Raw genomic sequence first — 17,480 nt, forward strand, 5'->3', positions numbered from 1 at the left:
CTATCTCAAACCTCCAAATATTACCAACAGTTCATGGATCTACGATATGCCATGTGCCATCACGAATGGTGAAATCAGGTATCTGGGTTGAGAATATTTTTGAAAGCAGTCAAATCAGGACACCCCTCCCTTTTGTCCAATATGATTGTTGCAATTTTTCCATCAGCAGTCTAACACAGTCATCTGTTAATAATGTGAAAAAAGGAAACTATTGTCATACATGCAAATGTATTTATTTCTCTGATATAAAGTGTGTATAATAATTACAGTAGCTGTGACACTATTGAAGAGAATGAAGGTCAGAGCACAAGAGAATCTTCATTCAGCGCCACTGAAATCTTATGCAAATGGATTGTGAAAAGTGGAAACATTCAAATATTCCGACATTCGAGATATTTGTGATTAATTGAATAAATTAAGTTTTTTCCTTAAGAATAATGATGAAAATTGAGTCATTTTCATTGCTAAAGCTAGTGTCATTTCTCAAGCTAAATGCAATGAACCATATCAATTAACCAGCGTTAAAAATCAACATGCAGTAAACAAAGAAAGCTAATGGATTAATTAAAATGTACATCAGTTATAATTACACAGAAATTTATACACAGTACCAAAATATCGTAGCCAGTGAAGGAGCAGGCAAGGTCTGCAATACAGACATCACATAGCTTGAGACTAGATATAGTGCAACTGTGACAATGGTGAGTAATTAATTCAAACTTTTGAGATTTGATTATGATAATAAACCTAGAGATACATTTTAAATGCTAGATGTACAGATTCAAGAAGTTTCATTAGTTAAACATAAAATTATTACATAACACACAGAGTATATTTAACAAATTGGAAATGTGGAGGTTGTCAATCCTAAAAAATTTAAAATTAGTCATTGAACAAGGAGACAATATGGTGACCAGCACCATTTTATTCAGGTTTCATCCATTACAGGTTAAATTCAGTTCATATTTTTCCCCCAAACAGGTGGTAAGATTCAATTAAATCTACCATTCATGGTATTCTGACTCTGTGTAACAATGTTCAGCTAAGTTGAAGAAAAGTAAATTCCCTGTGCATCTTTTGAGAAAGTCTCTGGAAACTATTTGAGACTGATAGGCAAAATGGGAAAGAGTCCTATTGGAATGACACCTGTGCTGCAACTTGAAACTGGTAAAACATCTATGTGAAAGGAAATTGGGGAATACATTGTTTCAAATAGATTCTCTTCAGGGAGAAAACATTAATGGAACCCAGTTAGGAATTTCAGAAACAATAACATGCCAACATGTTGCCATTAAACTTTTGTATCCATTGAAACACCCTTATTCCAGTACAACCCATGTCTTTACTTCCAGAGTGGCCAAATGTTATTGTACTGCTTACATGGAATAATGACTTGTTATTTAACACATTTCATTATTCTTAAATATAAAACTGAAATTCATATGATTAAGTGCATTAATTTTACATGATTACTTTCAAAATATGTTATTAATTTAACAGTGCACATATAGAAATGAAAAAATAAAGGTGAAAATTATATACAATGGCCCAGATTTTTACAATGGCTAGCAATTGAATGGCATTTGTGATATTTATAGCTCCCAGAAGTTTAGGATGCTTTTGCATGGCAATTTACAGTGGTTGGGGGTCATCTCAGTCTAGGATCCTCGAGGTCTCAGTTTGAAGAATCCTTACAAAGCATAAAGATTTAAACCACAAAGTATTAGCTATTCAATTCAGACTAAAAATCATACAGAAAGAGAAAAAACATTTAAAAAGTATTTTCAATTTTCTTTTAAATATTTAAAAATGATAAAGGCTGATGAAATGAAACTTCATACTTAAACAAATTTTCAATGCCAGAGAGTTTGTTTGGAAGTAATGAAGAGTGGATAGCTAATTTAGATATACAACGTTATGTCCTTCATGTATTTTAATGCTGAATCAACTGCCAAAGTGTACTGATGCTTATGGAGAAGAGCATTAAGGGCTATATTTTCCTGATCTGAGCATACAACTGTGTATCTGAAGATACAGTTAGAAGTCACACAGTACCAGGTTATACATTAATGCAGACAGTGTGAGTAAAGTGTTGACAGCTGAATTGCCAATGGTAGGGATGACCTCTGAACTGATTAATTAAGGCAGAGAGATGATTACAAATAATCAAAAGATTATGCTAGATGCAAACCAGTTGGCTGGAATAACATGTAGGTTTATCTCTAACACCATATTACTTTTGATTATTTGTAAATATCTCTCATTGGTCATCCCTTCAATGATTATTCAGCTGTCAACACTTCACTCACACCGTTTGTGTTAATTTGTTGACACTCTTGATTTCCTGCAAAGACTTGTTATTCAGCCTTTCTAGTCTCTACTTACACTGTTTATACATTCATAATTATCTGGAATTATCATGCCGTTATCTACCACCGATCTATTCTGTGCCTATGCACCTTTCTCCACTTCACCTGACAAAGGAGCAGCGTTCCAAAAGTTTGTGATTTCAAATAAACCTGTTTAATATCACCTGGTGTCATGTGACTTCTGACTTTTTCCACCCCAGTCCAACACTGGCATCTCCACATCAAGTGCTTGAAAGATCTACTCAACTGTAATTATTAGTGCTGATAGCCTGACTGTTATTGATCCTGTAAAATCAGGGTAAATGTCAACAGTGACTCAATTGCCTTTTCCCTAGTACGTTGTCATGAGCAGTCTTTTAGAATGAGAATAATTTACCTTGGTTCAAATGTGTATGGCTGGAGAAACTAAGCAGGTCGACCTATCATTTGGGGAAGATAAAGGGACCTTCACAGAAAAGTCATATTGGAATATTATTCATTTTCTTTCGATCTTTACAAATACTGATGGATCTGTTGTTTTTTTTAGCAATTATTTTTGTTTCCAAAGACCAGCATCTGCACTATTTTGCCTTTATGATGCGCTAATTGGTTATTGTATTGCAGAGCTACAAACAACATAAACTATAGCAGAGGTTATATGGAGATGGGATCTACTGTATTTGGTGTTAACACACTGGGATGTTGTATATTTAGACAATTAGTACACAACCAAGATTACAGAATGATTACAGAATACTACTAGATTTAGGGGATTGAAAATCTATCATGCCATGATACAGAGCATACAAAAACTGTACAGGGCCTGGAGTGTGACCACACCTGGAGTATTGTGAGCAATTTTTGTCTCCTTATCTGTAGAGGTCTTTCTAGTTCGAGATGGAGTGCAATAAAGGTTTACCAGACTGATGTGTCTGACATTTGAAGAGAGACTTGAATTGGGTAGGACTATATTCACTGGAGTTAAGAAGAATGAAAGGGATTTCCTAGAAAACTATAAAATTCTAACAGGACTAGACAGGTAAACATTGGGAGAATGTTCCTGATTACCAGGGGTTACAATTTAAGAATATGGGGTAGGCTGTTCAGGACTGTGATAAGGAGAAATTTCTTCTGGGAGAAGGATGTAGATATAATTCTTAAGGCGAAAGAAATCAAAGAGTATGGGCAGCAAGTAGGAACAGGTACAGAGTTGGATGATGAACCATGATCATATTGAATGGCGGAGCAGGCTTGAAGGGAAAAATGGTCTTTTCCTGTTTCTATTGGTTATGCTTATATCTGGGATAAAAGGGAAGGTCTGCAGGTTAGACCTGCATCCATTGGAGTTTGGAAGAATAAGTGTTATTGAAGTGTACAGAAATTCTGAGAAGATTGGGCAAGGAGGATTTTTCCCCTTGTAGAACTAGAGTATCATTTTAAAAATAAGGGGTTGCCCGTGTAAGACATAGATGTTCAGGATTTTCTTTCCCGCAGACTGTTAGATTTTGGACTTCTTCCCAGAGAGTGAAAATATTCCAAACTGAGTAAGACAGATTTTTGAGCTAGAGGGGAGTCAAGGGATCTGGGTAGACAGAGTGGTTAAAACCATGATCAGGTCAGCAATTATCTTATTGGATGGATGGGCATGGGCAAAAGGCTGAATGGCTGCTACTTGCTCCCATTTTGGATCTTCTAAATTGCTTGATGTATGAAAATTAAACAGAGCACCTTCTTGCAGAACTGAAATCTACTGGTTAATTAGCAAGTCAAAAGACATCAACAGTTATAGCTTTGATTTAGATTAATATGAAGATGGGAAATGGAAAGAGAAAACTAAATTATAAAGAGAAAGACAATGAAGAATTACTAACTGGTTTAGTAGAGATAATATTAGAAAATGTCTGATCATAAAGAAATGGAGACTAGAAGAGAAGGGACACACTACTGAGGCAGTATAAAGCTCTGGGCAAGCTGAATTTGGAATGTTGGGAGCAGTTTTGGGCCCAGCATCTGAGCAAGGATGTGCTGGCTTTGCAGGGAGTCCACAGATTTACAAGATGGAGTCCAGAGATGACCAGCTTATAGGAGGAGTGATTGAGGTCCCTGGTTCTGTATTCAATGGAGTTTAGAAGGATGAGGTGGGGGGATCAGATTGAAACTTACAGAATACGGAGAGACCTGGATAGATTGAGCAGCCTATATCCCTCGGCCACAGGCTCAGAGTGAAGAGATGACCCTTTCGAACTAAGATGTGAAGATATTTCTTCAGTCAGTATGTGGTTAATTTATGGAAATTATTGCCTGTGGAGACCACATCACTATAGGTTCTTGTTAGCAAAATGATCAAAGGTTATGAGAAGTTAGGAGAATGGGGTTGATAAAAATATCAGCCATGATCAAATTACCTAATTCTGCTCCTATATCTTAGTCTTCTATGGTAATACTGAAAACTAGATTTAATATTTTAACTGCTTCACACGTGGTTCCATTTCAATAAAGAAGGAGCACTTTAAAAATGGCAAAATGCTTTCAGACTACACTGTTGATTTGGCAAAAACTCTCAAAATGACCATTGGAAAAATGCATTGCTTGGTGTTGCACTGAACAATAAAGAGCAGAAAGTGTCTAGTATGATTCGCAATTAATGATTGCAATATTTATAAAAGGATCTGGTTCAGTACATTAATAGGAAGGGTTTGGAGGAAAATGGACCTAATGCTGACAAGTGGGACTAGATTAATGTAGGATATCTGGCCTGCATGAACGAGTTGGACTAAAGGGTCTGTTTCTGTGCTGTATATCTCTATGACTCAGCATGTCAAGCATGATATAATTAACCTGAACGTACTGGTGCTACGCCACATAAATAAGTCGACATCTTTACTCCTGGTCTGGTCCTGGAGACTTGGAATGAAAAATACTCATTCAAATGAGAACAGGAATTAATTTGATGTTCTCCATGATAGGTAGCTTCCCAATAAACTCTTTCGTGGTAGTTTCGATGAGGTACATTTGGTGTCTATACAACAATCGCCCAGCAGAGATGTCCTGCAGGAGAGCAGGGATATATTTGACTGTGGTGAATATAATTTATTCAGGAGATCACTGCAAGGATACAAATTAGTGATGCTACTAGAAATTTGCTACCTGTATGCTACATGGCTTTATGATGCAGCAGTAGCGAAAGGACATGAGCAAATTTAAGTGGTGTGCATTCCACTCATTGCACCACTTTTGTTCAAAGCACTATCAGTATCACAAACCTTTAACCACATGTGTAACAAATTCCTGTGCAAAAGTGCTGTGTAATCCATTAATGATTACATCTTAACTGAATGCAATACCCTTTTCCATTTTTCTTTAACTCTTCATTTAGAAACTGAAGCAGGACAATGTTATAATAATCAAGGAAACTAAACTGTGCTTATAAAATCACTGAAATAGCTCCCAATATCACAAACATCTACTTTGCAATGCTTCCTGGAGCTATAGTGAAAAAGGAAACCAAATAGCCTCAACCATCTAACATAGTTTTTAACAGTGATTCATACTCTGACACAAACGTTTTAAAAAATCCGGATGAAAATTTTGAAAGTACACCACATGGTACAGAACTAAGTTATTTTGAAATCAGGATATTTCCTGGTTTAGTCTGAATTAAGAAATTTTAGTCAGGATAGCTGCAGGCACAGTAACAGCCTCAGCATCAGCAAACTAAAGAGGGAAGGTAGGGTTGGGGGTGGAATCTGCCAAGCTCACTTTGCAATTAACATCCACCAAGCCACAGTCCAACTTTAAATTTCTGATATAGTTGAACTCATTCAATGATCAAGTAGTTGAACAATGAGAGAAAACCAAAAACTAAAATGTACTAAAGTGTAGGTTAAAAGCTACAAATCCAGCTGTGGGGAATTGAGACCAATCACTTTGTAGCCCTTTGGAAACTTCCAGGCAATTTTAAAACTTTGCTTCTCAGCATGAAAACTAAAAACTTTACTTCTAAAACTGCTTAAAAAGGTAAATTGTTCCTTCCATTCCTAATGATTTGAAAACTTAGATTAAAAATAATGGGCAGAACAACCAACCATAGAGTAGTATAAAATGATAAGCAATCAGATATAAGAATAGGAAGGGTTTAGAGAGTCAGAGGACAAATGCTGGTAAATGAGACTATATTAATTTATGATGTCTGGTCGGCACGGACAAGTTAGACCGAAGGTCTGTATTTGTGCCGTACACCTCTATGACTCAATGAGATGGGGTGAGGTTGGAGCTGGGATGGGTTAATGGTAACTGTCAGCATTCAACATAATTCACCCTGAAACTGTTTCCAGCATCAGGATCACAGCATGAGCAGATCAGTATGAAAATCCTAACATTGCAGTCTGTTACCCTGGACTCTAACAGAGGCTGTGGCTCCTCCTAGAGGCAGTAAACATTGAAATCAAAGAATTTATTAAAATGTTCAACACTCCCACATCACCATTAAAAAGTTACTCTTCAGTAAATTGAGCGATTAGGTTTTAGCAATAATGCCATTAATAGAAGTTGATGAGCAGAAATTGACCTGAAAGTATAACCGTTCATATCCATGGAGTTCTCATAAATAATTATTTAAGATTTTGCAAATTTTAAAATAGTATTTTGCAGAATACTTTGGCTTCAGCTTTATCTTTAAGTGTGCGCCCCATTCATCAATTTGTTCTATTAAACGTCTTTTAAGTGATTCAATTTTTATTGATTTTAGTTACCCCATTGGAACCTCTGAAAATCGTTCAATCTGACTGATCAACCTAACATCACTACTGATGGTCTCGTCTATGCAATGGATCCTTAGTTAAGAATGTAGCAGTGAGCTGCTGTATCGTTAGCAGGGCTGAAATCTTCAGATTTTAGTGGAGCAAACCTAAATTTCTGCAGTTGCTGGAAACCTGAAGTAAAAGCAGAAAATGCTGGAAATGCTCAGAACAAAAAACAGTTGTCTGCAGTTAATGTGCAGGATTTTTTTCAAATCGCAGGGCTCCAACAAACAAAAAGATGCACTTAGTTGAGTGCAAATAGTTGGAATAGAATCCTTCAATACAAAATCAAGAAATCAGAAAGAAAACAAAATGAGTGAAAGAAGAAGAAAAAATACAAAACAAAGTGATAGCCCATGTCATGATCTCAGAATTGATGAAATCAATGTTGAATCTGGTGTTGGAAGCAGACTTGCTTCATTGCTGATGACAGATGAAGTGGCCAAGCATTGCACTAGAACATGAAAAATAATTTTACAAGTACAGATGAGTGGCCATAGTTATATGGCCTGTTTTACACCCACAAAGTATAAAGTTCTGGCTGGAAAGAGAAAGATGAATCAACTGGGATTTAACTGATGACTGACTCAACATTGCCCACTTTACTTCATCTTCAAAATCAAAAGCACCAAGTTATTTATCAATTTAATACTTTTTAGAATTGAACTAAATACAACAGCATTAAAGGAGGTGTAGTATCTGTATATGCAATTGAACATACAACATTCCAGCGTAGGAACAGGCCCTTTGACCCACAATGTCCATGCTGACCATGATGCCATTCTAAACTACTCCCATCTTCCAGCTCATGGTCCGCATCCTCTATTCCCTTCCTTTGTGTTCCTGTCCAAATGCCTCAAACTTTAATATCGTATCTGCTTCTATTATCCCCCCTGGTAGTGCATTCCAGGCACCTATCACCCTGTCTTTAAAAAACTTTCCTCGCACATCTGGTGACTAAATTTTCCAAGATCACAACATAATAGCGAGTTTAGAGAAGATTTGTAGCTCAGGTTGAGGTCCTAGATGTAGGTTTGCTCGCTGAGTTGGAAGGTTCATTTTCAAACATTTTATCACCATATTAGGTAACATCATCAGTGAGCTTCTGGATGAAACGCTGGTGGCATGGTCCACTGTCTATATGAGTGTTTAGGTTGCCTTGGGTTGGTGAGGTCAGTTCCTGTTTCTTTTCTCAGGGGGTGGTAAATAGGATCCAAGTCAATGTGTTTGTTAATAGAGTTCCGGTTGGAATGCCATGCTTCTAGGAATTCTCCTGCATGTCTCTGTTTGGCTTGTCCTAGGATGGATGTGTTATCCCACAATAATGTTCTAATGTAGCTTTGTTTGTGGGTGTTGGAACGATTGTTTCTATAGTTCAGTATTTGGTCAGTATGTGTTGCTTTCCTGTAGATGCTGGTTTGAAGTTTCCCATTGGCTGTTCGCTCTATTGTGACATCTAGGAATGGCAGTTTGTTATTGTTTTTCTCTTTAGTGAATTTTATGCCAGTAAGGGTATTATTAATGGTCTTGAAGGTTTCCTCTAATTTGTTTCGTTTAGACATGACGAAGGTGTCATCCATGGACCGAACCCAAAGTTTGGGTTGGGATGGTTGGCAGAGCGGTTTGTTCGAGTCTCTGCATTAGAACATTATTTCAACGAGCCAACACACACTGCAGCACAGAGGAACTACGCAGAGCAGAGGAAAATCACCTATACAGTATATTCAAAAAGAACGGGAATCCAATGAACACAGTCCGCCGATTTCTCAGCAACAAACCCCAATAAACAGACAAAACATGTTCAGAAACTCTAGCCACTCTCCCCTACATCAAAGACAGCTTGGAAATGACTGCCAGACTACTCAGATGTCTTGGCATCATGGTAGCTCACAAATCCACCAACACACTAAAACAACAGATAATGATCTTGAAAGACCCTATACAGGCAACAGGCAAAACTATGTCATTTACAAAATACCTTGCAAGGACTGCAACAAACACTACATTGGACAAACAGGCTGAAAACTAGCCACCGGGATACATGAACTACCCACAAAAAGACATGACCCACTCTCACTAGTATCCTTACATACAGATAGTGATGAGGGACACCACTTCAACTAGAACAGGCCAAACAGAAACATGCACAGGAATTCCTAGAAGGATGACATTCCAACCGGAACTCCATCAACAAACAAATTGACTTGGATTCCATTTACTATTCCCTGAGAAAAAGAACAGGAAATGACATCAATCACCCAAGGAAACATAAACACACAAATAGAAAATGGGCCATACCACCAGCGCTTCATCTGGAGGCCCACTGATGATGTTACCTAGTATGGTGATGAAACGCCTGAAAACAAACCTTCCAGCTCAGCTAGCAAACCTACATGCATCAGAACATAATCGTGTAATTATAGATTTTCTGAATTACTGAAAAGTTGTACTTTATTTACATAAAGTAGAAATGGAAGATCAGACAACATATGACCAAGTTTTCATCCTGCTATAAAGCTCAATTTGCATCTATAACCCTCAATTCATGGATTGCCAAATGTCATTGTAAAATTAAGATTCACAAATAGGTAGCTAGTCTGCTGGGTATGTAACAACAGTATAAAGATTAATAATAAAGTTTACAAATTTCCAAAGCGCTGCCACATTTGTCTTTTATATTATTTTAAGTTGCATTATAATTGGCAAATAAGCAAATAGATTGGAAGTACCCACTCAATTTCAATTATCTTGTGACATTTGCTAAGATACAAAGCTTTCATTCATAGCTACACCATTACAATCAGGTAAAGCCTAAATTAGTTTCCCATCAATGCCCTGGGTGAAATGATGAGGTAATAACTTTGATCACTACTACAAGTCAATAGTTACCAGCAATTTAACACCAGCTATATAATCTATATCATGATTAATGCACAATTGCTATAGTCAACACCATGAACAATTTTATGGATCTTTATGTAAATTGAATGCAGAAGCATGCTGCAATCCATTCAAATATTTTAACTTTTTGGGAGTAAAAACTGAGATACCAAGGAAGCACCTTAATTAATGTGTAAGATACAGGGTGAATCATTTTACAAGATTAACAATGGATTACAAAAATTTAAAATGAGAAAACACATTTGGATGAGGAGAGGAAAATGTAAAATACTGAAATAAAAGAAATCTTTTAATTTTAGCTCAATAAAATTTCAGGAAAAATCTGCGGGGCAATGCCTGGTTACAATCTACTGTATGAAATGCAGTAGTTCAGAAAAATAGAAGCTGAATTTATGCGAAAACATTAGCAAAACTAAAATAAATATTTAATTTGGTGAGCATAATCATGGGATACTTAAATAAATAGAGTAAATGCTGGATATACCCAGGTCAGATAGTATTTGAAGGGGAAAACAGTTAATATTCTAGTCAGTGACTCAAGAGAAGAATTGTTCTGAATGGTCAACAGTACAAAGTTTTAACAGCATAGAAATACTGACAGGCTCACGCCAATACTTAAGCTCCATGACAGTCTAGATGCATCTTTCTTTATATATCCCATCAATATGTGTTTATTCCTCTCACCCTCATGCTCATCTACATTAATATATGATTATTTAAATTATATATGGTTATTTAAATATAACCACATATAATTAAATCCAGTTATTTGTCTTGTCTATTCTCTGGGTAAAGACATTGCGCCTTTATTTGCTATTAGATTTATTAAGGCCCATCTTGTATTTCTGGCCCTTGTTCAGGTACAGTGGAAACATCCACATGTCTACCTGTCCAAATCTTTTTCATTGTTGCAAGTGTCTGTACACGCTCTTTATAATTGAGTGCTGCTAATTGATCAACCCAGTATTATAAACAAGCTTGAAATAACTTCTGTTTTCAAATTATTTCCCTCTTTAAATGCATTAAATTATTTCAACACCTGTTATATTGATGTTTGTATTGACCAATAGAACCCTCTAATCCTTTATCCTATTTAGACACAAGGGAGGATTTACTTAGCCCTCATAGAGATAGGAGGGTGTAAAAATTGTGTACCATTCTTGCATGTTCTTACAAAATTCAATTATTTTACCCTCAAATATTGCTGAAAAGAGACGTGAAGCTTTTTGGCTTAAACACATCAGGACAAATGCAATCATGTCATTTTTTAAAATTACAATTTACACTTCAGTGGAAACAGGTGCTGAATAGTTCACAAGTCAACTTTTGATTTGATGAGCAGTCACCACAAGAAAGCAAATGTATTATTGAATGCTCCCCACACTCCTGGGAATTCAAAATGTGCAATGCTTGTACTATTACTTTTCTTTATAAAGAATTGGTCCTGCATACGAAAGCATGTTGATTTTAACAAGTTTACATCAGCCATGTTATGTGCTGGACTGATTATCTTAAATTGGTTGGTGGTACAGTTATTAATACTTAGAATTGTTTAGCAAGTGCTGTCCTATCACAGAATCAGAACTAACTGCAGACATTTTATTTTGGACTTTGCAAGCATGGACTGATTGAAAATGAGCTGTACTCTGCGTATTTTGAACAATCAAAGGATTAGACTGTTTGGTGCAATCAGTCAATTGTCAGGACATATGGCCTACCTGTGGACTGGACATTGTACCTATACTGAAATCGATACACAAGGTTGCTCAACTTTAGAATAGGAAAATATTCATCTTGTACTGCTAGTAGCATTCTGGTATTGGAAAGTATCACTTGTGTAGCCTGCATGGAAGCAGCACAAAATAGCTTGCTTTACCCACTCTTCAAGCATTTTGAGTTATTATGTCTTTCCAGGGGAAAGAGTTAGACTGCGCGTTTTACAGATTTGAAAGTGACTTTTACTTGTGAGAGTATGCTATTTACAGTGAACCATAATTTGATCAATAGATATTGTCCTGATAGGTTCTATTTCTGCATCAAGCTTGCAAAGTGAGCAAATGGCTAGAGCACCATTTACATGATTACTAATGAGACTAATCTTAGAGCACATGAACTTGTAGAGTCCCAATATGTATATTGATAAAGTAACAGTAGATGTTTGGTAGACAGTAAGGAGAAATTGTAAGCAGAATTCCCAACTTCCATTTAAGAAAGGAAGTATATGAGTACCTGAGTGCAGGATGGAGTTATACATCATACATGTTCCAATGATTATTGATTTAAAGACCATGAACTCATCATCTACATTTAGGAAATATGCATGTGACAGGAGGTTAGGGTTTATTCTGTCAAAACATTGGTTGTTGTAAAACCAAAGAAAATGTAAATGAGTGCTGGACTTGGAAGGGATCCTTTGGCTATATGATTTACTTGGACAAACATTATGACATTAAAATTAAAACTGCATGACTTTCAAAGTTCATAAATTCAATGAATACAGTTTTAGAAAATGATGTACATTATTGTGATATGGTGACTCAGCACATATCATTAGCATACCTTTAGTAGCACAGTCATTAATAAGCCTACAAATTTGAACAAGAATTTAGAATTAGAATTCCGACAGTGTGGAAACAGGCCCTTTGGCCCAATATATCCACACCATCCCTTCGAAGAGTATCACACCCAGATCCATTACCCTATATTTCCCCTGACTAATGCACCTAATCTACACAGCCTGAACACTATGGGCAATTCACCTAACCTGCACATCTTTGTACTGTGGGAAGAAACTGGAGCACCTGGAGAAAACACACATAGACACGAGGAGAATGTTCAAACTCCACACAGTCGCTTGAGGCTGCCATTGAACCCAGGTCCCTGGCACAGAGAGGCAGCAGTGCTAACCACTGAACCACCATGCAGCCCTGACATTTGAAAAAAGGGATTGCTCTCAGAATATTACAATTACAACATTTAAAAGGCAATGGGATGGGTATAGGATTAGGAAAGGTTTAGAGGGATGGGGCCAATTGCTGGCAAATGGGACTAGATTTATTTAGAATATTTGGTTAGGGGCATGAATGAGTTGGACCAAAGGGTCTGTTTCCATGCTGCATATCTCTATGACATGAATATTCACTGTATTTAACCAACTGAAATTGAAAACCCAAATTAAAACAACATTGAGCGTTAGATGGAATTTTATAATTGGAAAACACTTGCAGAACAGTCCTAAGTGTGCTAATAAATGCATTAAAAGCCAATTAAAGATAAAGACATTCAGTTCCAACCTAGAACATGGCTCATTCATGCAAGCTAAAATTGGCACACTGTGACACATGGGTACTTGTCCTCTGCAAATAAAAGGAATATATTTGAGCCTTACACCTTTTTGAATTAGTTGGGATGGGTTGAGGAGTTCCTTCAGTTTCTTGTTGCTACTCCTATGGCAACACCTCCGCAAGAGTTGACTTGCCAACCACACAGCACCTTTTTTCTCCAGTATATATCATTGTGATTGTTTGAAATTTAACATTCTTTCACATGTCCAGATGAGTACAAGACAAAATGTTTCAGCAATATCCAAGCCTTGTGCCTCCAAGACACTGATTTACCTACGTTGACCTATTCCACCATTTTTAAAAATAATTCAATGGCTTTGTCATAGAATAGTCTGCCTTTTAAATCAGTACTGATAGTTATACTTTGTTTTTAAATGCTTTTCTAGTCCTTCTTTAGTAACTGTACAATTATGCCTCCCGCAACTAAAGTTAAGACAGTGGTATCCAATTCCTTTAGCTTATTCCAGCATTTCTTTTACAGAAAGGAATTGTATTGGCTGTCAACCTGTACATTGACAATTTCTTGTTATTTATCTTAATACAAATATTTAGTATCTTGAAGTTTTTTGACAGTATCAGTTCCCCTACATTAGTGAAGACATACTTTAGTGATGACAAATGAAATGACATGTGAAACAGAAATAAGTTCTTATTGTTCTAACAAAGCTGATAGACTTTTGTTAGCACTCTGTGCTGAGCAAGTCTTCAACATCATCTACCCAGAGTATGTATTCCATTACTGCCTTTGGACTCACCAATGACACCAGATACCTCAAATTGATTACAAATAATCAACAGGGTGCTACACATGAAAAGTATCAAAATCTAGTTACAAAAAGTAGCTTTCACAAAAAGATGTCTGCCTTTCTTGTCGTACATCGGTCTTGTGTCACACCTGTCATTTAAATGGTGGTAGATTCAAATCCCACTCAAAGACTTCAGCACATGAACTTTGCTGACAGTCCAGTGTCGTAATGAAACATTTTGAATCTGACATTAAACCAAGACCTATTTTCCCTCTCTGGTGGCTATAAACTATCCTTTGGCAGAATTCTAAGAAGAGAGAGTGTTCACCTGTGGGAGATATCTCAGCCAACATCTATTCTCAAGTAACATTACTAAAACAGGTTAACAGATGGTCATTTATCCCATTGCTATTCACAGAACCTTCTCCATTTTACAAAAGTGCTTATACTTCAAATGCACTCATTTGAAAATACGTTTTTGGTCTATCTGAGGATGTTAAATTTGAATTATATATTTTAAAATAGTAATTTCATTAATGGCACTTTGATTAAGTGGTTAATTCTGAAGAGTACCTTCAGTATTACTGTTGATTTTGAAACTGAAGCACTGGGGAGTCATAAGCATCAAATCAGTTGCAGTTTAGACTTTCAAGGCTGCAGCATCTTAAGGAGTCACATACTGCTGCTGAAGGTGGAACTATTCATTTTCTAACCAGTACAGTACATAAATTTGCTAAAATAGTCAGTTTGCCATTTTATAAGCATTTATCAGCTAATCACAAAGTAGCTTCAACAGTGGTTATCAAATCATTAACCACTTCGAACATCCGTCTTTCTGGGCATTAAACAGATGATCGACAGAAATGTATTCTTTCCTGTGAAAATAAACTGAGAGAATAAAACTCAATTAGAGGTCAACCCATCTTTTAACATGGCTGTAAAATCAGCACGAAGACTTTTGATAAAGTCAGACAGATGTTTTTTCAAACACACATTCTGTAATAGGAGATTTGATGTACTTCATCATCATTCTAAATTAGATAATTATCTTCATCTCATTAATGTATATGCATAAAATTAAAATGACAAAACTTGCAACATTAATAAGGAAAGTTTATTCTTTTGGGAATTTAATACGGAAAGAAGGATTTCAAGACATGTTTTCTACAACATATTTGAGATGAGTTTTAAATCATATGGCAGGCTTTTAAAGGGAAGAAAAAAAGCATGTTGGTGAAAATGGTAAAGAGGAAAATTTGTTTAGCTGAGGTCTACATTGGTTTTATTGTGCCAATAAGTGAAATTTAGGTTGGTGTCCACAACATTTATATTGCAGTGGATACTGAACTCTGTATTAAAAATGTACACATTTAAAAATAATTAACAGCCATGTATAAAGTGCCCTTAGATTTCTTGGTGTTACAACAGAACACATTTTTTAAAATTAGCATAGCGCTACTGATAATGGAACAAATACATTAATTGTTCAAAACTTGATTGGTAGTGGTTAGCTTTCATTGTGAAGGTTTGAGATATAAATTATCAGAGTGGAAAGGAGGTTATCACAGAAGATACGCATTTATCAGAATCCCCTTCAAACTTGTTGCATTGTTCTATGCTATCCATCTGGTCATTGCCATCATTTTCTATTTGCTTAGTTAAAATCAGCTCAAAAGAACCAATTTTAAGCTAATTGAATGGATTTAAAGAAAAAAGAAATTCTCCTGACCTTAGAATGGGTGCTGGGAGGAAGAAAGTGGAATTCACTAGGTAAATTATAAAAAGGAGAAAGGTGATCAAGAAATAAAGTCTGTACAAAAGTCTAAGATAAAAACAAAATAGGCAGATTAGGTCATTAAAGAAACAGAAGCAAAGGCTAGTGGTTATTTAAAGAGTAATCAAGTATTTTTGTTTGGCTTGTCTATAGTGTTAATTATTTTAAATTAGTCGGCATTACATCTTGAAATTAGTAAATAATACAATAAAATGACTCATGAAATTCATGTAGCTTAATCACCGTGTACTATTTTACCTCTTGCAATGAGTAAGATTAAAGTTCAAGATTCAGCCTGCACTCATATCCTGGACCCACCGGCAGTCTAAGGATTTAAACAGGCATGCTATATATGTCACAGGCATGTTACTGTAACTTGCTTTACCATATCAGATAACAGTCACCTTACTCCAAAAAGGGAGGAAAATTCAGATAACATTTTAACAGGATATCTCAAGTTTTTTTGACAGTCTTCATAATGCAAATGTTATTTCATTGAATGCTCAATGGATAACCATGTTTAGATTACTTAGCAAAATGGAACTGCTCATTAAAAATAAAATTGACACCAGTTACTGTAATTTGCATTTGAGATCCCATTTATGCTCATTTGTAACAATTCTGTTAAAGAAAAATACCACTACCTCTGTTTTCATTTTCTAGCATGGTATTAATCTACATCATCAATAATTTAAAAAGTGCTTTTGACCATGATTGATGGGTAAAGGAGGCACAAACATTTCACAGTGAAAATATCAATACACTACAATATAAGTATGTTTGAGAGAAAAATGTGAATTAAATATTTAATCGCTTAACAGATTGTGCCTTTTAACTGAGTTAATTAGAGGGATCTGTATATAACTGGTTAGTTTGCAATCCATTGAGTAAACAAAGTGATAATACTATACCTGTGAAAGTGATAGTTCCGATTCACTTTCATTACAAAGTTGGTAAAATGTTGAATTCTTTAAAGAACAATTTTAATACACAGTTAAATTCTATTGAAATGCACTTTTCATCCATACATTATCCACTTTCCTTCTTTTATTATTGTTGGCTGGAGAGTCAGTTTTGAATTTTTCAGCCTTCCAGAAACTTGAAATAGGAATTAACATAGAAGAATTTGTTCCATGTACCAATGTCACTGTGCAATTATATTGATACCACTGGTAAAGTGTTCCTATCTCTAAAAAAATTATAAGCAGCATTCTGTTGACCACAACTGCAGTCAATTAATCTACTCCTTCAAATCCTTCAGCATTTTCCACTGCCATTAGAAGTTTTTCTCGTAAATCTTCAAAAGATTCATAAGGTGGCAGATCAAGGCGGTTAAAGCTGTGAACAGGAGAATAAATGTTTGTCATTAAAAATCTATTAGACAACACAATACAAAGGTGATGGGTGTGTGTTTGTTAATCAAAAAGATTTTAAAAACGGCAAGTTTTGCTGTTGCATCACTTGCAAATAACCAGGCAACTTGAACAGGTAGTTTTCCAGTGAGCTACAAGTCAAAAAAAGTATAATCTTCATTTTGTAAAACAAATTAAAATGAAGACTCTGACAAT

At 35.8% G+C, this 17,480-nt stretch overlaps 1 protein-coding gene across 19 annotated transcripts in view; it reads right to left on the reverse strand.

Moving 5' to 3' along the window:
• Nucleotides 1-217: 217 nt before the first annotated feature.
• The window catches only part of nedd4l (NEDD4 like E3 ubiquitin protein ligase), a 497,553-nt gene continuing 480,290 nt past the window's right edge, over nt 218-17,480 (reverse strand). For all 19 annotated transcript variants that reach the window (XM_087990470.1, XM_043678365.2, XM_087990460.1 and 16 more), the window contains one exon: nt 218-17,250. In XM_087990470.1, coding sequence (XP_087846596.1) covers nt 17,148-17,250 — 103 coding nt within the window. In that variant the 3' untranslated portion in view covers nt 218-17,147. The remainder of the gene's footprint in view (nt 17,251-17,480) is intronic.

This window comes from Chiloscyllium plagiosum, unplaced genomic scaffold, assembly GCF_037043375.1.
Source record: "Chiloscyllium plagiosum isolate Xiang-an unplaced genomic scaffold, Cpla_swu_hap1 HiC_scaffold_1, whole genome shotgun sequence".
Lineage (NCBI taxonomy): Eukaryota > Metazoa > Chordata > Chondrichthyes > Orectolobiformes > Hemiscylliidae > Chiloscyllium > Chiloscyllium plagiosum.